Genomic DNA, 21,746 nt, shown 5'->3' on the forward strand with positions numbered 1-21,746 from the left:
TCTCTCCCTTAAATAAATACAATCTTAAAAAAAAAAAATTATCCAAAGGCTTTTCAAATTTAGATTCACAGGATCCAACCCCATACCCATTTAAGTAGCATGTCTGTAGCCAGAGTTGGGAGCTTCAGTATAAAATGGTTAAGCTTTCTACTTGCCTTCCCTGAACACACACACACACACACACACACACACACACACACACACACAATTTCTTATAAACAATGTTAATTCCTAAAGAATTCACCATTATTAAGTCCAATTGCCAAGCAGTGCACAACTAAGTATGAAAAAAAAAAAAAAAGTTCAAAATCATCCAGTGTGTTGTCCCCAGGGAGTTTATATTACCGATGCTATGCTGAGTTCTAAAACATTAATATTATTTATTGACTTCTGCCCAGCAAATGTAGTATCCATTTTACACAACTCAGTGACAAATATATCCATGGTCTAATATGGATGCTGTATTGGAGAACAATTCCTAATTCTTACTGAAGCAATACAATCAAGATAGACTTTGCCTGAAGTAAAGAAACAAAGACCTTTATCTTTTGTGTCAATTTCAGGAATGATTACCTCTCAAATAACCTTGAACACACTTATATTTTGATTTTTCTGGCATGGCTGCATTTAAAAGAATTCAGAAAACATTTGTTCTTTTAAAAAGAAAGATGGACCAGTCTTCTATAAAAAGTGTCAATCGTTTTTTTTTCATAGGAAAAAAATCAGATGTTACAAAAATAGTTCTTATGAAAAATCACAAAAGTTCCAATATTTTTTTCAAGTAAATCAATTTTTTCATAATTTTTCATCCTTCCTTTGTCTTTTTGTGTACATTTTTAAAATACTCTGCTGAGGATTTCTAGCAGACAAGCTGATAAGTCGAGAGCTTGAACTCCAATAAAATAAATATTCCAAATTGGTCACACTGTGTGATGAAATGTACTTTCCAAAATTATATCTTAGTTAGGGTATTTGACTAAAGTCTTCCTTTGGATACCTTGTGATAGCCTCTTTTTCACCCCATACCTCAACTCCTGCACCTATTGTATTTTGTAATGACCTCATCTCCAATTAAGTTGTACAGTGGAAACATGATTTCTAACTTCCTCTCCATAAAGTGAGCTGAAGGTAATGAGGAAACATTGTGGATCTAAAATAGAATCTGAAAGAAAATTATTTGTAGTAGTAAAACAAACACACAACTGTATATGCAAGGGAGCCAAAATACGGAAAGATGACAGGAAGACCCAGAGAACAGGACTGGGCTTCCGCCCTGGACGTAAGGTCCCACGCTCTGGGCTGATAGTACCGGGCTTCTGGCCAACATTGAACATTTCGGGAATACTTAGTTGAGGGATTGGAAACCTCAGGTAAGGAGTTTCAGGGACCATACTAACCCTAGAACTTGGAGTTCACCATTCCTATGAATGCAAATGCCCATGAGTCCCCCAAAGCTGTTTAAGTCTCTCCCTGTCAGAATTTGCTAAGCCTATTGACAAAGTTGAGTAATATAAGACCCAAAATATATATCAGTGACCCCTGCACCAATCTTCTACTTACATGTGGTAAGTAGATGCAGGAGAAAAAATAAAATTACCATTTCAAGAAGGCCTCTGTGGTCTTTATTCTTGATCCAGTATCTAAATAGCCTAGGGCAATACTTTGTCTTATAGAAAAAAGAAGAAAAAAAAAAAAGGTAAGGGCCTTATTCTGAATTTCAAATTCTATAAACTTCTAAAAAGTATTATTAAGAATCATTTAATAGAAGTTCTTACTGGGCTAAGATCTCCATTTACTTTGCACTGTTTTATACAGCTCAGCCTCACTGCTCTGAGTATTGGTGGTCCAAAGTGGAAAAATCACCACGTTAAATTAGAATCAACAGAAATGAGGATGGTGATTTGGGACTTACTAAAAGCTCATATTCATTTGAACCACGTTCTTTTCGCTTTTTTTTTTTTTTTTTTTTTTGTCAACAAGACATGTATTGAAAGTGATATGTATGCAAATAAATATTAAAATAATAAAGCAATATTTATTATTCAATGGATTACTCAGAATGGTTACAATTCAATAGATTACTTAGAATGGTTTTATTAACAATATTCATAAAATCATATGATTTGTAAGTTGGGGGGGTCTTCAAGGGTGCTTAGTAAAAAAGAAGAAGAGTGGGAAAACCCCACAGAATTGGAAATACATGTGAATCAATCTCCTTATAATAGGTATATTTAATCTTGGATGGGAATATGATTGTATTTCTCCAAAATCATCAAGCAAGTCCTCCTGTATGGTTCCAAAAGGAAGAAATCATTCATGATTATAACTTTGTGTTCTGTGAAACTAAATTCAAGAAACTGATCATCCACTAGGAGCATCCTTAAGAGATCCCCTTAAGCAGGTGGTAGACTAATGTTAGCACACTCCAGGGACACCCTGGACATAAACATACTAGTACCTCCACCACATCTACTTCTAATTTTGAAGAAAGACAGGCTTATCCTAGCTAGATGCCAGTAAAAATTACAGTCCCTCCCTTGATTCAACCTGTTCAGTCATCAGTGTTCATCAAGTACAATTAAGATTAAAACTTGCTTGCCATGTAGCTCTACCCACCAATCTGAATATTACAACTGCAACCTTCGTTGTCATTGAATAAATCAGTATCATGATTTACACATTATCATGTAGGATTTGATAATATGAGATAGATTCATTCTCCCTTGTGCCAAAAACATGAATTTTCTTAACTTGCAAAGCTGAGACTCTAGACCATGATGAATGCACCAAGATCAAGGTCATACTGAAATGACCAGTAAAATTCTCCATTCTCTCCTAGCAATACACACCTTTAAAACCTCAGCAAATTAGCACATTTCAGGAACGATTACCTCTCAAACAACCTTGACCACACTTATATTTTGATTTTCACCAAGATAACACAGTACTTAGCACCAAATAAGTACTATGCATCTATTTATTGACTGAATGAGTCTATCTTATTATTGCAGTGCTATTGTTAAAATTAATGATTATAAATGCAAGTGAAACTTGCGAGGACATATTTGCTAGGAGAAGGGATGGTTCATAAAGAGGTATCTACAAAACAAAATGTTCATGTAGCTAAATATTTTTGGAACTCCCCTTGCAGTAAGCAAACTCAGATATGAACTGAGGTAAAGTTACTTTGTAGTTTTCATGTATTGATGTGAATATTCATCTAGTTCCTTAATAAGATATTAATATGTTTAATAAAAGGGCAAGGTCCCACTGGAGACACGGTACAATATGCTACATTATCTTTTCTAAAAAAGATGTATTTTTTTTTAAGATTTTATTTATTTATTTGACAGAGATAGAGACAGCCAGCGAGAGAGGGAACACAAGCAGGGGGAGTGGGAGAGGAAGAAGCAGGCTCATAGCAGAGGAGCCTGATGTGGGGCTCAATCCCATAACGCTGGGATCACGCCCTGAGCCGAAGGCAGACGCTTAATCGCTGTGCCACCCAGGTGCCCCCAAAAAGATGTATTTTTGAAAAATCTAATTTCATAAATTTATCTGGCCCCAAAGTTTCATGTAAGAGCTTGTGAGCCTACACTCCATCCTGTCACATAATTAAAGACAACTTGTCAATGTCTTATTAGGTAAAGTTAATAAAATCTCCTATATATATGAATAATATGGGACACCACATAAAGAGGCAGAATAATGTAGAGGAGAGAACAGAGACACAAAATCAGAGATGGCAACACATCTTGGTTTCAATGTCAGTAAATATGTGAACTTTGCTATATCTTTCTGATATTTAGTTTTCTCATTTGTTAAAAGAATTTTTGGAGGTTTTCTAGTAATACTATAGGAAATAACATGAGATAAAAGAAGTAATGATAATGACAGATGGTAGCTGCTATTGCTGTTATAATGATAATAATTGTTAACATTATGGTATGACATGGTTACATTTCTGACCTCTTTCATAGTAGCAACAAAGGAAATGTTGCTTTTAATACTGGAGTGCTCAAAGTGTTCACAAATTTAGTATTTCAAATTTTAAAAATTCTGATATAGGAGAAACAAATACACATTATGTCAGATTCCAAACCCACGAGATTATTTGCATTGTTTTAGGAGCTATATAAATTATTTGGATGACTACATGGGAGAACTGATAATTTTATTCATTTAATAGTAAATACATATTACGTGTTTCATACAAAATGACTGTAATTGTCTTTACCTGAGAAGAGTAGGTATGGCCATCTGAACCACACACGGGGTTGGTATAGACCACCGGGCACTGCTTACAGGTGGATGATACGGGACCCCTCCATTGCTTATGGCCGACTCCTGCATCTTTCATGCTGTCAAACAACAACGATAACCATACTTAGTGCATTTTTTAAAATACATAAATTGATATTAACGTCATGACTTTTCTTCATGTCATTCCAACTCCTGAAGATAAATTATAATCTGTAAACTCCATGCTCATTTTCAATTTATTAATCAGTATGCATTCTTCATTATAATCTTTTATTTCATATATCAAGATTTTCCCATAAAAAATAAGAATATATTCCTTTGAAATATTCTGCTGGTCACATAGTTATGTGTCATGATGCAGATTTTTTTGTTTTAATCTGTAGCTGTGATGTGTTTTTGATAATCCCAGAAACAGAAGCAACAATTGCTTGGCAATAGAGAACTATTTCATGAAGAACAGTAACTGAAAAGAACACCAAATTCCTCAGGTATACCCAATGTGCCTGGAAATAAGAGGTGCTTATTTTGAGAGAAAACAGCAATAAAGAACTTTCCAGCAATGACTAAAATTTAGAAAGCCAAATTAATAGGTTTAGTGATAGCCAATCCTCTTTTTTATTATATAGAAATACTTCAAAATAGATCCATTTTGAGGCTTTGATCTAGAATAACTTGGGAAAACCCATTCTTTTCTGTTACCTACACTTAGAATTATTTGTTTTTCCACTTTGATTAAACTGCTTATTGCTCTGCCTACTTGTGTGAACAATTTACGTACAGCGGGTAAAGTGCTAAGAATTAAGAAGCAAAGCAACAAGGAATCTATTCAAAAACATTCAATATTCAGAAATTCTTTAGTAAATCAGTACTCATTCTTATTCATTAAAATTGTTTATAGAGACAGTAATTTCATGTGTCTATTGTGATGAGAAAAGATGTTTTACGAGAAATATTTGCTTCTATTTCCTTTTCATTTTTGTCATAAATAAGTCAACCTACAAAAAAGTAATCCTGAAATACTATTAAGAAATATAGTATTACTTTTTATTATAGGGAAAGAAGTTCAAACTATGTGTTTCAAATTTTGATAAAATTTGGATGGACATTGAGAAAAGGTTTTTTATCTTCTCCCCCGCCCCAACCCTGCTTCTCTCAAAAATTTTTCATGAAACTATCATAGCTCTAAACATTTCTCTTTATTTCAATTTTGTAAATTTTGCCCAAAGACTACTTAAAATTTAAAATGTCTGGCCATAGAGTTCATGTCATAAGAAAAAAATGGGAAAAATAACCATGGGGCTATTACTGATTAAATAATTGGCACAGAATTCTAATGGGAATTAAACAATAACTGGAAAACTTGGAACATTATTACTCTATGCCATTTCAAACTTATAAATTACAGAAATAGAGCAGAGGGAAATAAAAAATGCATTCTATTCGCATTATTCTTTCACATTGTATAATCAAAATAAAGCATAAAATTATGCAATCAGGTACCTTAAGAGAATTATTACCAAGTTCAGTCTTTAGTTATCCTTATTCCCTTCAAAGCCAGCATTGCTTTCTTATTCCTAAAGTACATCAATAAAAATGGTATTTTTTATTTAAACTTCATCCTAGTTAGAATTTGCTGAAGTATCATCAACACTATAAACATTATAATGTTACATATATTTGTACCAGCATTTTGAATAGGAGTTGATGCCAAACTATGCCATTTCTAAAACCAGTAATTTACTTATGTTTATTTTTGAATAAATGCAGTAGATGAGGGTAAGCTAACCAAAATTCATATTTTAATATATACTATTCATACCATAACACCTGGAGAATGAACAGTGAATCATGAACATTTTATTATATTCAGTAAATCCAAAAGAAAGCACTTAGCATTTTGTCATCGTAAGACAGTCTTTACAGAATAGACTCTATATTTAACAAAATAGTCTAGAAAATTTGAGCCTAAATTTGAAATCTGAAATTCTAAATATAGTTTTATGTGTTCTTAAATCATCTCAGACTGATGTAATTTACACATGAAGAAAATGAATTATTTCATTTTCTGTTGAAAGACAAATTACACTTAAGCACATAAAGGTCAATATAGAATATACTTTTTCTAGCCATGTATTCATGTTAGAATTAAGGTATAAATACAAATGAATTTTTAGGAATCTTATTTGACTAAAAAATACTTCTACAAATTCATAAATTAATTAGCAATGTACTAACTGGAATCACCAGGTATAAACAGATAAGGCATGTACTTTCTTTTTTTCAAAAATCAAAACATCTATAATTGAAAAAAATAAAGGATTTACATGTGAAAACAAAATAAACAATATAACATGGTGGACACCAGAGGACAAATAAGCTATCGTTCACAAAGGCTTTAGGATTCTGAGCAATGCTGACCACTTCTAAAGGCAGGAGTTGGGCAAGTCTTTGCAAACATCTTGCTCCCCCTTAGCACTTAGTGCTTCACCTGACAGCTAGCCAAATATGGCATCTCTACTCACTCTATTCACCATGGAAGACAATTTTTTAAATAATTTTTATTTTGTTAAATTAGTTACCATATAGTACATCCCCAGCATGGAAGACATTTTTGCATCCCAGAGTCTACTTTACCAAAGTTGTCATGTGATTGAGAATTTGTTTAATTTGGTATCAGGAATGCTCCTCAGAAGTAACATTACTCACAATCTTGGTATTAAAATATTTGTCTTGTTCTTAGGAAAATTAGTGAGGTAGATGTTATAACTGAAAATGTCTCAGGTTTAATTTATTATCTATGTATTTATTATCTATAGATAGTAATTTACTATCTATATTATTATATATGTAATATATAATTACATATAAGTGGAGATTATCTTTTTTTTTTTTGATTTTTAATTACATTTTGAAGGTCCTATTTAAGGAAGAACAATTGTGCTTTAAGTGAGAGACAGTCAAGGAAGTCCAAGATGGGCAGCCAAAGATGGGCAGAGTGAAGGGCTTAGGAAAAGGCACAGCTGGCTCAGGCTATCGGAATGAGTGTCTGGCATCCATAGCAGGAGGAATGACATGTAAGAAACTACCATAAGCAAAAGCATCACTAGGCATATTATTTTGAGTATTCCAAATGTAAAAGATAGTTAACCTTTGAAAGTAAGCCTAATTTTTTGATATACCAAAAACAATTAGCAGTTAATTATTTTGAATTATTATCAAATGGGGCAATAAAATTTCCTCCCTTAATGAAGTACAAAATTCAATTATTTAGAATTATTTAGAAACTACTCTTTCAATGGCAACTCTGCTAGAATAAACTTCTTAAAGGTCTACCTTTAAAAGAACTGTTTTTCAAAAATACATACTTCAATTTTGAAGACTTGAGTTAAAAATTTATTTATTGACTTTACAATGGCATCCTATATGTGGCCATGATCCTTTCCCTTAAAGAGCAAAAAATTGTATTTTTGAACCCAAAGAATTGAAGCAATTGAATGATAATCTATGACAGATAAAAACAAGGATTTTTCTCAAAATCTTATTCAGGCACTAAGTTAGCTTCATAAGAATATACCTGTTTTTATGCTTCTAGTAGGTGGAAAATTAAATTACTCAAAAGAATTTATACTATAGCTAGTGCTCCTTTACATGACTTATTTTGAGGCAGTTGAGTTGTACCATCTTATTACCTGAGCTGTCTCCTGTGCTCCTGATTTACCTTTCACTCTGGTCTTCAGTGTTGAGACTCAAAGCAGCAGTCACACATGAAAGCTCAACAGTCTCTTATTTTTCTAATAACTACTATGTTAATTACTGCTACATCTGTTTATTCAATTATGGTCTATTTGGTTTTCTGTTTAGTTAATCATGTTGTGCCTTTTAACAAGATAATTTGAACACAATGTCCACGTTTTAGGATTTACATTGATTTTGGAAAGAGCACAAATGATGCTACCAAAATGGTTATAGCAGGAAAAAAAAAATCTTGATTTAATTTTTATACATGACCATGTCATTAATCAGTTTTGACAAGTCAGTAACCTCCCTGGGTCTTAATTTCTTCCCTTACATGATGCTAAGCTTCATCAGTATGGGTCATTTGATCTTGAGCATTCCATGAGCCTATAAATCTTTAATAAAATTACTTATACAAAGACACTCAAAAATTAGAAGCATAGACAGTGCATAAGCACCATATGTTATGATTTTAGAGCTTGACAGTGTTACCAAGTGAAACAAATATATCATTATGGTGTAAAGGATGATGTTGAGTGGAGCAAGAGACAGGCTGGAATGCTGAAGGTGTAAACTTCAGCTATCTCAAGGTAGCAAATGAAAGTAGGAAGCCCAGTCTTGTGATAACTAATGAAAGAGGGAAGATAAAACATGGCAGTAATTTCTATGAAAGTAAACCTAAGAATTAAAGGATACTCGTATTATAATATCAAAAAGCATCATCAATAAATGATAAAAATAAAAAATGTATCATATTTATACGGTAAATAATTATATATTTTGTCTACAACTCTGTAGTTCCTAAATCTGACATCACACATAATTAATCCTCATTTCTTTAGGCCATAAATATGCAAGCAGGAAAAAATGCCAATTTATTTATTATATATTTACCTTAGGAGGGGAATCATCAGTATTCAAGTCTTAATTCCTTATGTGTATTTGCTTCTTTCTATATGCACTTAAATTAACTTTGTTTCAATGAAAGAATTTTATTCTAATCTGATAAAATGACATTCAAGTGAACACAGATATTCTGTGAATATCTCAGCTGAGGACAGCCTGATGTGATGTATTTCTTGTCTGGTTAATACACCTAACACTTCAATTCCCTTGAGCAGTCAGTTTTTCAAGTTCTGCCAGACTTGTGGAAGAATTCTTACTTAAGACACAACTAACAACTTATGATTCATTCCCTATTGGCCATAACTCTTCAAGAATCAAGGCTTTCCTTATTACTTTTTTTTTTTTTTTTTTTGCCATGCGTCTTAGAAAAGGACAGATGGTATTAGCAAGTGCAGGAAATTATCTTTTAGGGCAGACAATTATGTGAAATTTCAAAAGTCCTATACAGAATGCATTAAAACTGTAGTGGCCACTATTTGCTTCCCGTGATTTTTGTACTGTGTGTGATAGTAATTTAAGCAATGAATCAAGGCATAAGCAATCAATTTTAATTTTAAGTAAAAAGATATATTCTACAAATACAAAACAAACATTTATTTATATGAGAAAACATTATTAACTATAGCTGCTAAACTATACATATTAAAAATAAATTGGCATAGTTTATTCTGCAATATGAGCAGAAACTCTACTTGTTCCTTGTATATTACAAAGAACTAAGATTCATAGAAAAAGCTCACTTATAGATGTATTTCAAAATTCAGTACTAGGAGTAATTAATAAAATGTATCTTTAAAAACTATTCGTAGCATAAATTGAATGCATTCTAAAAATTGATCATAGTAATAAATTCTTATCATGAACTGTATTTACCAAATCAACTTATACAGTAGTGTTGCCAGAAAATCAAAGTAATTAGTGATTTAGAGAGCATAATTTTTACAGAGTAATAAAATTAAACATCAGAATTTAGACTTTAAAGAGCTGTGGATAATTTATAATATTTCAAACTTTCTTTGAACAAATCTTAAAATAATATTGTAGAGTTATATTGCTACTTAAGTAGCATACAATTTAAGTGAGGTTTATTTCAACAACCAGTATATTTGAACATAGATCTTGTTAACACAATAAACCAATTAGTGAGGCTAATTTCCTGTCAAAGAATGTTTCCCTGACTTTACTTTAAAGCTATGTTATCATTGTGAGATTTGAATCATGGACAAGTTACAATAATTGAGTGATGTAGTCCATCAAGTAATTTTTTATTAAGCAGTGAGCATATTCACATTTATTAAAGACATCAATGAACAACTTCAAATTTCAATATAGACAGTACTATAAATGACACTTATAATCTCTTTCTCAATCTGATCCCCAATGGACTGAATGAGTAATAAAGGTTTAAAATGTATAAAATGTAGATGACGTCAAATCCAGATTGTAGTCCGTACTGTTTCCACATAATTAATTTCAAACATCATTTTAATTACTAAAGCTGTCTTTATTTAGCTACGCAAAAAGTATATTCAACTGCAAAGGATCTTGATTGTGTAAGATTTAGTCATTGGTGGAGTTATTATGGATTAGAAATGTCCATAAATCTACTTCCAGCAAAATACAGATCAACAGATTGGGAATTCACAATCTTGAGTATGATAAACCAATTACCTAATTATCAAGTATGTATAAATGTATTCATTGGAAGAAGAGCTGGAAAGTTATTTTTCGTTTTCAAGCCAATAAAATTTCATCAAACAATATTTTAGAACTGAGTCAAGTACTCACACAAATTAAAGGTTAGGTTTTCATGTGTGTTGATAGTCTATTACATGCTAGACTCATATATTGCAGTAATATCTATTATTTTAGCAATCATATACAATATGTGTTAGTCTTCAAATTCTTTTTTTTTTTTGAGATTTTTTATTTATTTATTCAACAGAGATAGAGACAACCAGAGAGAGAGGGAACACAAGCAAGGGGAGTGGGAGAGGAAGAAGCAGGCTCATAGTGGAAGAGCCTGATGTGGGGCTCGATCCCAGAACTCCGGGATCACGCCCTGAGCCGAAGGCAGACGCTTAACTGCTGTGCCACCCAGGCGCCCCTAGTCTTCAAATTCTGAAGCTAGAAATAGAGAGTTGGAGGGAGCTTAATTATCTTGCTTAAGTTTCTAGCACTTATAATTACAGATATGGACTTCCAGTGTTCAATTTTTTTTGCTTTATCACTAATGTTTTCCTTGCTATGATGTGCATATGAAGTTTTAAATGTCATGGAAAACCACATTCCCTATTTCATAAATTTCTATGTCTGTTTTACTTAACGGGTGAAAAATGACAATTACTTCAAATTTTACTTTAAAAAGGATCTACACCAATAAATGTTGTCTAGAGAACATATCTGGCTGATTAAAACAGAAATTTTTATACAGTTCAATAAATAATATATCACCATATATGTGATTCTGATTTAGGGAATCAATACAAATATTAATTTACTAATACATGAATTGGTTCTATTTAATTTGTATTGACAGGTGTAATTTCATTCCAGACATGAGAATGTTTACAAAGTCTAGCTTCCAATATTTAAAACAATAATTCATAAATTCCTTTGTTTTTTCAATTATTAATGTTCATCAAAAAGCAAGGTTTTAAACATTAACTACATTATTACTTTAACATGATGTCGTTCTACAGTGCCAGCACTGAGCAAAGTCTGAACTAAGATTTGAGGTCACAAGAATGGGTGACTCTTAAAGATCAAAGAGATTCTATATTTGGAAAAAACATATTCACATTTTTAAAATAACAATGACAGATATGCAACTTAAAAAGAAAAGTATCTACTAAAAGAAAATGACTAACAATATAACATTTATCAAGAGACATGAAAAAATATTCTGTGTGATCAAATATGTCTTATTTTGTTCTTTTTAATTTGTTTTTAATTTGAGTATAGTTGAAACACAATATTAGATTAGTTTGAGTTGTACCACATAGTGGTTGAACATGTTTATACATTATGCTATGTTCCCCACAAATGGAGCTATCATCTGTCAACACACAACACTATTACAGCATCATTGACCGAATTCTCTATGTTGTGCCTTTTGTTCCTGTGACTTATTCATTCTATAACGGGAAGCCTATGACTTCCACTTCTCTTCACGCATTTTGCTCATTTCCCCACCTCCCTTCCTTCCAGCAATGATCAGTTCGTTCTTCGTATTTATAGGTCAGACGTTTTTTCTTTGTTTGCATATCCATTTGTTTTGCTTTTTAGATTCCATGTGTGAGTGAAACCATATGGTATTTGTCTTTCTCAGTCTGACTTAATTCAGTTGGTATAGTACCCTCTAGATCCACCCATGTTATTGCAAAAGGCAAGATTTCATCATTTTTTAAGCTGTGCAATATTCCATTATATATGGCAAGATTTCATTCTTTTTTGTGGCTGACCAGTATTCCTATACATATACGCCAAGTTTTCCTTATCCATTCATCTATGGATACATTGCTTCTGTATCTTGGATATTGTAAATAATGCTGCAATATACACGGTTGTGCATACATCTTTTCAAATAAGTGTTTTTGTTTTCTTTGGGTAAATAATCAGTCATGGAATTACTGGATCATATGGTATTTCTATTTTTAATATTTTGAGGAACCTCCATATAGTTTTCCAAAGTACGTATACCAATGTGAATTTCTACCAACCATGTATGAGGGTTCCTTTTTCTCCACATTCTCATCAACATTTGTTATTTCTTCACCACATTCTCACCAAGATTTGTTATGTCTGTTTGATTCCATGCCCATGAACTGGAAGAATTAATATTGTTAAAATGGCCTTACTACCCAAAGCAATCTACAGATTCAATGCAATCATTATCAAAATACCAACAGCATTTTTTACAGAATTAGATCAAATAATCCTAAATTTGGATGGAACCACTCAACACCTGAAATAGCCAAAGCAGTCTTGAGAAAGAATAACAGGCTGGAGGTATCACAATTCCAGCTTTCAAGAAATACTACAAAAGTGTAGTAATCAAAACAGTATGGTACTGGCACAAAAACAGACACGTAGGTCAATGGAATAGTATAGAGGGCCCAAGCATAAACCTGCATTTATATGATCAGTTAATCTATGTCAAAGGAGGCTAGACTATACAATACAGAAAATACAATTTTTTCAATAAATAGTGCTGGGAAAACTGGACAGCTACATGCAAAAGAATGAAACTGGGCCACTTTCTGACATCATACACAAAAATAAACTCAAAATGGATGAGAGACATAAATATAAGAAGTTGAGAAGAACTTGAAGCCATAAAAATCCTAGAAGAGAACAGAGGCAGTAATTTCCCTGACTTTGGTCATAACCACATTTTTCTAGATATATCTTCTGAGTCAGGGGAAACAAAAGCAAAAATAAACAGAAAGCTTCTTTACAGCAAAGGAAACCATCAACAAAATGAAAAGGCAGAAGATATTTGCAAATGACATATCCATTAAAAGGGTTAATATCCAAAATACATGAAGAATTTCTACAACTCAACACCCAAAATGTGTCTTGATTATGAAATATTCTTTTGATTTTGTTTGTTTTTCTAAACAGAAGGAAATATTTTTAGCTACTCTTCAACAAAAAGACCTGACAGCTTTTGCAGAAGCTTTCAACAATTAAATACCACATTTTATTTAAGGAAACAGTCACTAAAGTTCATTCAAAGTTCAGGGAAGGAAAACAGCTTTTTCTTCATGTGTTGTTTTTATGAAAGTCATTGTTATTGACCTCTGCTTTGCTTACTGCTTCATTGGAAAAGGAAAGTCATAGAAATAGGAAAGGAGAAAGAAGCTACCATGTTGTGCTTGAGTCTGATTTATAGGCTGAGAGAAAGGGTAAGAGCACAAAGCTTTCACTATGCATTAGCTCTTACATTAGCTCTTATTTTTCAAGTAAACTAATTAATAAAATTAAAAAGAAAGTATGGAGTTTTTGACTCCATAGTATTTTTCTCTATTTCAGATTTTATTCAATTCCTGTCCTGAAAACACATACTCCTTTTCTTTTTCTTTTTTTTGAAAGCATATACATCTAAGTAAGTGTTGACTCCTTCCGATGTAATAAGGAATAGAATCAGATATGCCAGACAAGGACATTTTCAAGAAACATCCAAGTAATGTGTTCGATATCTACAAGGTTATGGGAAAGGCCTTTTAAACAGTTTTATTATTTTTATTTATAAAATATTATGACTTATAGTTACAGCTACTGACCATGTCCTAGGAACTGAATTAGGCATTATTACAACCCTATCACTAGCTCACCTGATAACTTGTCATCTTCTAAGCTGTAAATAGTAGCCATGCACCCTTCTAAATATTGTTTATTGATTTATTCATGAATATACCCGATAATGTGTCCAGAAAGTATTTTACAATCTGAAGGTACCAGGTGGGTAGAGTCATTGAATTCATAGAGCTCACAATTCGTTTGGAGACAAAAAAGATGAGCATAGCTTGCAATGAGGTTTTCATATGGTCCAACAGGTAATAAGGACAATTTAGAACTTATATGGCCAACTTCCTACTCATGTTTGAGGTCCACAAAATATTTTACGACTCTCTAAGCACACTTTTGCCACCTGTTTGGTATCCCACCTATTCCCTTTGTAACTTATACCTTTTATTTACCTATCAGTTATATTCTAACAGCCATCCATATGCTTATCTTTCTCATTTAACCCAGAATTACTCATGCTTCCCTAGTTCTGAGTCTCTATTTTGCCCCCATGACATCTGCTAAGTCATCAGGAGACATAGTAATGCCTGATATCTATTTCTATCCTATTTCTGCTATTTCTTCTAGCTCTGAGTTTGGGAGACAAAGAGCCACTTTTAGCAAACGCCTACCTTTTGTGGCTTAAACATACTTTTAACTTCTGTTGAGTCACACCATTTACAAGCAAGCAGCTGAGCAGCAACAGAGGTCATCTAAATCACAGCATGGGATTGTATATAAATCGAATTTAAGCACAGCATCCTCTGGAGTCACCATACCAAGCAATCACATTCAACCTATGTGCTATTTGCTTACTCACATTCCTGATTTTCCTTTGGTTGGATCATGCTTCCAGAAATAGAGTTTCCAAAATTTGAGAATGTATTTGTTTCCTATGTTTGCTGTAACACATCACCACAAACTTTCCGGTTTAAAACAACAGAAGTTTAATCTCTCATAGTTATGGAGGTCAAAAGTTCAAAATCAGTTTCCCTGGACTAAAAATCAAGGCATTGGCAGAACTACCCTCTCTTGGGGAGCTCTAGGTGTTGGCTGTCATTCCTTGGCTTGTGACCCATCTCTCTCTGCTCCATCTTCACACTGTCTCGCACCCCTTTGTGTCTGTCAAAACTCCCCCCCACACACAAAAGGACACAATGTGATTGCATTTAAGATCCACTCCAAAAACCCAGGATGGCCTCCTCCTCTCAAGATCTTCAACTTAATCACAATTTTGCCATGTAAGATAATATTCACTCTTGTCATGTAAGATAATACTCACAGATTCTGGAAATTAGGATATAGACATATCTTTGGGACAACTCTTCAGCCTATTACTGAAAGGATACTTGGAGGAAGAGAGATTTTATCTTTCTCACAAGAAAGGAGCTATAGTAATGAAGTCTCTGGTATGTAGAAATTCACAGTGAGAATGTATTTTTTCCTATAATCACTCTAATGAGCCCCTTTACATCTAAAAGAGGAATATATGGTCCACGGCGATATATTGGGACTTACGTGTTGTTCCCTCAGCTCTCACAAGGCTGTGGTATTCTGCAAATATATGCTTAGTCCCAACCACAGAAACACAGCCATATCTCACTTATTCTTCTGTCAGGAGAGAATAGTTCTCAGCTTCCCAATCCATATACTTTAAACTCACCTTATGTCTCAGTGAATTATGCCACCATTTTTATTTCTTACTTGACCAATTTTAGGGAAACTAAGTGCTAGAGTCATGGAGAGTGGAAAATGATAAAGTTGCCATTTTTATGGATGAACAATAAAGACAACAATCAAATAATGTGCCTCATCAGACCCTCAATTTGATTGGTAGAACAAGTGATAAAAGCAGTGGGGACTTCTTTTAGTCCTTTGGCATTTAGGAGTAGTGGTCACTGGGGGCAAGTTGAAAGATAATAGTAGGTAGATGGACTAAGTGTCATGTGATAGGGAAAAATATAGTCTCCATGGCATCCACGGTTTACAGGACAGAAGCCATTGCATTATACTGGAATTTATTTCAGAAAGTGTGGTCCATAGGCTTTGTTCTATGTTCCAGATGACTTTCTGTTTTTGTGTTCTGCTCATTTTTTTCCAGAACTTTACACAAACTCTCTTCCCTCTCCACTAATCTTTTCACCTTTTAAGCACAACTCCTCATTCTTCCTCCAGTATGCTTCCCTGAGACTGGCACAAACTAAGTACTCCATAAGTATCATTGAATGGGTAAGTAAAGGAAAGCAAACAAAAAGAAAGCAAGAAAAAAAGCAGGAGGAGGGAGAGAGAAGGGGAGGGAGGAGGAGAGGGAGGAGAGGGTTCCCTGGTTGACCACAACGGATGGTTCCTATTTTCTTATCTTAGTTCAATGTCTCCTTAAGAAGCAGAAATTATATAGCTTTATTTTCTTACTAGATAAACTTGTTATATGTAATTTGTAAAGTAAGTCCTTGTTGAAAGTCATTATTGCTTGCCACATTAAAAGCCAGTGAATTTGAATAGGATACAATAATAGAATTGGCTCTGAATTCAAACAAGAGTCTTATTTTTCCTAACAATTATTTTGTGCTGTAGCATAAAGAACCATGACAAGGGCATTTTATATTATTTCCCTCAGCAACTTCAGTCTATCAAGGACTCTTTTTTTAACCTGCTCTCCATTACTCATGTAGGAAGTAAGCATCAAGAAATGAACAACTTGGCTCTTCACAACTGTATGGAGAAGTGATTTATATAGGAGCCTTCTTTTCAACAATACTTTAACTCAAAAACATTGCAAATTTACTGCATTTTTTTGCTTCTCACTTTTTAGAATAATAAAATCTATTTAATCTATAATCTCTTGTTAATTTTCTTTCAAAAATACTTTGCCACAGTCTCTCTTCCCCTTCTGACAACTTTTTTTTTCTCTTTGACCATTTAAAGGCAATAAAACATACAGTAGACAAAGAGCACTCTACATTTCCTAAGTCCCCCATTAGCACTGCCTTCAAGAAGTAGAATGCTGGTTAATGGTTTATCACGTTTACTGTTACAATAGGGACCAAGGGCTGGGAAGTGGAATTACTGGGCTGAATAAAAGGTTGGTGAATCCTTAGCTGTGAGATCACAATGCTAAATTAAGCTCTCCTGAAAGTTGGCCACTCTTTCTATGTTGGAGAGATGTTTAAATGTTTAAAGCTAATCCACTGCAACACAGCTGTAGACTTTTTTCTTTATTTTGTTAAAATTTTATTTATTTGAGAGCGATGGAGAGTGAGAGACAGCGAGAGAGAGAGAGCAAGGGGAGGGTCAGAGGGCAATGGAAAGAGAGAATCCCAAGCAGACTCCCTGCTGAGTTCAGAGCCTGCCACTGCACAGAGCTCCATCTCAACACCCAGAGATCAAGACCTGAACCAAAACCAAGAGTCGGATGCTCAACTGACTGAGTCACCCAGGTGCCTCATAGCTGTAGACTAGATCAAATAATATATGTGTACTCTGTGTTCTTGTTGGAAGTTTGTTTTCTTGGGTTTGTGTTTGCTTATTTTGTTTACATTGGTTTGATAAAAATCAATCTTGAATTACTTAGGATTTAGGTGTAAATAGGCAAAGAAGTCTTTGGCTTATTTTAATCCTATTGGTATATTGTCCAGGGATCCAAGTTTAGGTAAAGAAGCATGCCATGGGTTGTAGCGTAGCAGATTGGCAAGCATTGGGGTTTTATGCTGAAGATCCAACATGGGATAAGTATTAATTTATTTATATTTTGTTCTTTGCATATATGTCCTTTGGTGAAAATTTTCAGTATTCCTGAATTCCTTTAATCACTTCCCAATGACAGACCAAATATACCCTTATAGTAATCCTTTCCCACAAACTTCAGTGGATATAAATATAGATCTATTTTTATGTATTACTATGGCTTTTGTAGAAAAAGGAACTCTTTAAATATGCTTACAGTTAAGAGTCTTGTCCATACATCAAGAGAAGGAAGATCGTCTCCTCTCACCAAGGAATACTACTCTTGGTTTAATATGTGTATAATAAATTAATTTTTATTGTGTCATACCACTGGAATTTGAGGGTAAAGCTGCTAAACATAATACAGCCATAAATAACAGATATTTAAAAAACATAGACATGTTAATATCTAAAACACATCTCATTTTAACATAGTAAAAAAGAATAGGGTAGAAAGTAACTCCTAGTCTTTGTTTCAAATCTGACGTCAATTCCACTATTCTAAGTAGAATTTACTTTTATTTATTTATTTATTTTTTATTAAAGATTTCATACATCTATTTTTCAGAGGGAGAGCAAGCACACAAGCAAGAGGAGTGGCAGGCAGAGGGAGAAGCAGGCTCCTCACTGAGCAAGGAGCCCGACTCAGGAATCTATCCCAGGATCGTGGGATCATGATGTGAGCTGAAGGCAGACACTTAACCGACTGAGCCACTCAGGTGTCGCTCTAAGTACAATTTATTTTAAAAAAACAGTTGTTAACTTCTCTAAGTTCCTCAAGTATAGATCTGCTATCTTGGACTTAAAAGTGTGAAGAAATAAAGAAAACAGAAATGTCATTCTCAGCAAAATATATGTTGAAGTCAATATCATGCTTGTGAATTTCCTAATATGCAAGAGGAGAGTTTGAAAATCCATTCTATTTTAGGATAAGTAATATAAATCACATTAAAGCATTTAAGTTATTTTTTACAATTCATTTTAAGCACGTGTGCAAGTATGTCTCAATCCTACTGATAAATCATATAACATTTTTCTTCTCAAAGTTCCACACATCAATTTACACAATCACATGAGTGAACGATTAGGAGACAGATTTCCTTTCAAAGTTTAGGGTTTTTTTTTATGGGAAGATTATTGTTCAAATAGCATCTCTATCATTGTCATCAAGAGAAAATAAATTATGATATAATAATCCCTTTGGTGAAGCTAAATTTTACAAACCCTTAGATTGGAATGAAATGCAGATGTTGAGTAATTGGTGAAGCTTTACTAAATATAGAACATGAGAAGAAATTAAAATGTGGTTTATGAATTATTCATTGAGTTTTGTATTCAATAACCACGAGAACCCTGTGGGTTCTTCGGATCCTGTCGGCATACGAGCCACACAGCATGCATGGTCACATCTGCAGAACTTCAGATTTCCCGAGGATATGAGGAAAATTACACATCTTTTAACAGAAAATTGTGACCTTTGGCATTTGCTTCAGGCTACATTCTCCAGATATCATTTGAAATAACTTTATGGAAAGGTTTTGAGATCTGTTTCCTCTAATGAACTATTTGAACTTAGTTTTCAGACTTCTGTCCTTGACGGAATTTTAAAATGCTGCCTTCATTTCCATGCAGCCCAACAGCTGGTAAGAGATATTTTAACTTCTGCCGTGTCCCTGTGATCTCTGACCTCTCCCTCTAAGTGGCATCAGAAGAAACTAACAACAGGCATTTATGTCACAATTATTTTCAGACTTATAAAAAAAATTCTCAACTTCTATTTTAATAATTTAGTAACTAATAGGGACTGTGCCTGGGTGGCACAGTCTGTTTAGTGCCGGACACACGTCCTGATCTCAGGGTCGTAAGGTCAAGCCCCGAGTCAGGCTCCATGCTCACCCGAGTCTGCTTAAGTTTCTCTCTCCCTCTCCCTCTGATCCCCACAACCCATGTTCTCTCTCTCTCAAATAAATTAATAAATCTTTAAAATAATAATAATAAATTTAATAATGAACTGTTCCCTCAAATTTTGTAAAAATACCCTCTTGGATTATATTTAGAGGGGCAATAACCCTATTGAACCTACACGTACAATTTTTTATCCAGTTTCAAATACAGTTCAATTAAGACATTACATTTTTCACTTACAATACCTTGCTTATAAAATGCAATGTTCTTTCCTTTCCCTACTTATATCTATATTCAAGTATCAAGAGCAAGCAGTTATTTACTATAGCAACTCAATGTTAATAATGCCATGGAATTTGCTAAAAATATGGGTCCTTCAATGTTTTGTGTGGAGCAATGTCAACTCTGTGCCCAAGGTTAATTAACCAACCTCTTCAATGGTGAGCCCAGAGGAGGCACCAACGGTTGGGGGAGCTACAACACAGGAGCCCCTAGGCATTCCTCCTGGCATGCCTCCTGAACTCTGGTATAGCGTGGTAATGATGGAGCTGCAGACTTCTTCAGTGCTTTCTTCTGATGTTCAAATTCTTCCTCCTCTGCTGTCTGGTTGATGATTTCATTATACTTGTCAAAAATCTTTTTGTCCTCACCATTCATATTGCTTTGAAGTTTCTAGTCTGTCTTTAGATTGAACATTTGATCAGATGCGAAAGGAGAAAAATTTAGAATGATTTCATTTCAAGCTTTATAGTGCTTAAATCCCTTAAAATAGGTGTAAGGTGGCCTGTGGCAGTGGGTGGTAAGTTCCCCAAAGAAGGATCCAATATGTATTTCATAGCTGCAAGTCATGAAAAGAATGCCTAATAAGAGATTCAGATAGACACTGTGGGATTCATTATGTGCAGAAATAGTATAGGAAGGTACCAAAGAGGTAATTTTTTATAAGAGTGCTTTGTAACCTTGACCAGTAAAAATAGCCCATAAGGTTAAAACAAAAACAAGCAAACAAAAAACCTCCTTGGACTACCATTTGATAGAGGTCATACTTTGGTCCATTGAGAAATTATATAATGACATAAGGCAATTTTTTATTTTGTTAGTCATGATGTTTTGGGGGAAACGATGCCAATATTTTGTGTTGTATATGTAATATGTATAAGCCTTGTAGTAACTCCATAGCCTCCAAGGCATTCAGCGCCATCAAGTTAAAAAATTCTGAAGGAAGAGATTCTTATATTATGAAATAAATTGATGTTGGTGAGCCGAGTTCTTTGTGTAGACAGGGTCACATTTATATACAATAAATATTTCACTATTGCAAGTTAAGTTCCAATGAAAATTTTTGCCTGTATCACTTGAATGATAAATGACCTTATATAATTGGTTTAAAGATTCTTGATGAAAATGGTACAGGATTGCTGTGTTATAAGTTGCTGAAAATAAATATAATTTTCTTTATAATTTTGGTTTCATTTCCTTCTATTGTTAATTTCTATTTTCCCCTTAGCATTTCTCTATTTGTGTTGAATACATCTTTAAAAAAATAATTCCAAAATCAAAATTTAGAGAGGGATGAGCAAGGGATTAGATATAAAGGAAAAAGTGCTAAGGAACAATTAAGTTACCTTCTATTTAAGATTTATACACAATGGAAGAGTAGAATCTACAAACTTCTGTTAAAGATTCACTTATCTCAATAATGTTTTATTTTTCTTTATACTGACGAATCTGTTACTAATTGTTTTTAATGTTAGTTTTATGTTTAAAACATATTTCTGTGGTTGTTCTGGTTTGAATGGTTGGGATGGGGCCCTGAGAGCACTGGCTTAGAAGTGATTTTCTAATCCTTCCCAATGCAGGAAGGATAGATTCAATAGCAATTTGATAGATTTTTGTGCATTTTCTAAATCTTCACTTTATTC

At 33.6% G+C, this 21,746-nt stretch overlaps 1 protein-coding gene across 2 annotated transcripts in view; it reads right to left on the minus strand.

Moving 5' to 3' along the window:
* Window positions 1-21,746, minus strand: part of SPOCK3 (SPARC (osteonectin), cwcv and kazal like domains proteoglycan 3) — a 447,127-nt gene that overhangs the window by 169,556 nt on the left and 255,825 nt on the right. For both annotated transcript variants that reach the window (XM_057310163.1, XM_026485616.4), the window contains exon 5: window positions 4,238-4,361. In XM_057310163.1, the coding sequence (XP_057166146.1) occupies window positions 4,238-4,361 (124 nt within the window). The remainder of the gene's footprint in view (window positions 1-4,237; window positions 4,362-21,746) is intronic.

This window comes from Ursus arctos, unplaced genomic scaffold (genome assembly GCF_023065955.2).
Source record: "Ursus arctos isolate Adak ecotype North America unplaced genomic scaffold, UrsArc2.0 scaffold_11, whole genome shotgun sequence".
Classification (NCBI taxonomy): Eukaryota; Metazoa; Chordata; class Mammalia; order Carnivora; family Ursidae; genus Ursus; species Ursus arctos.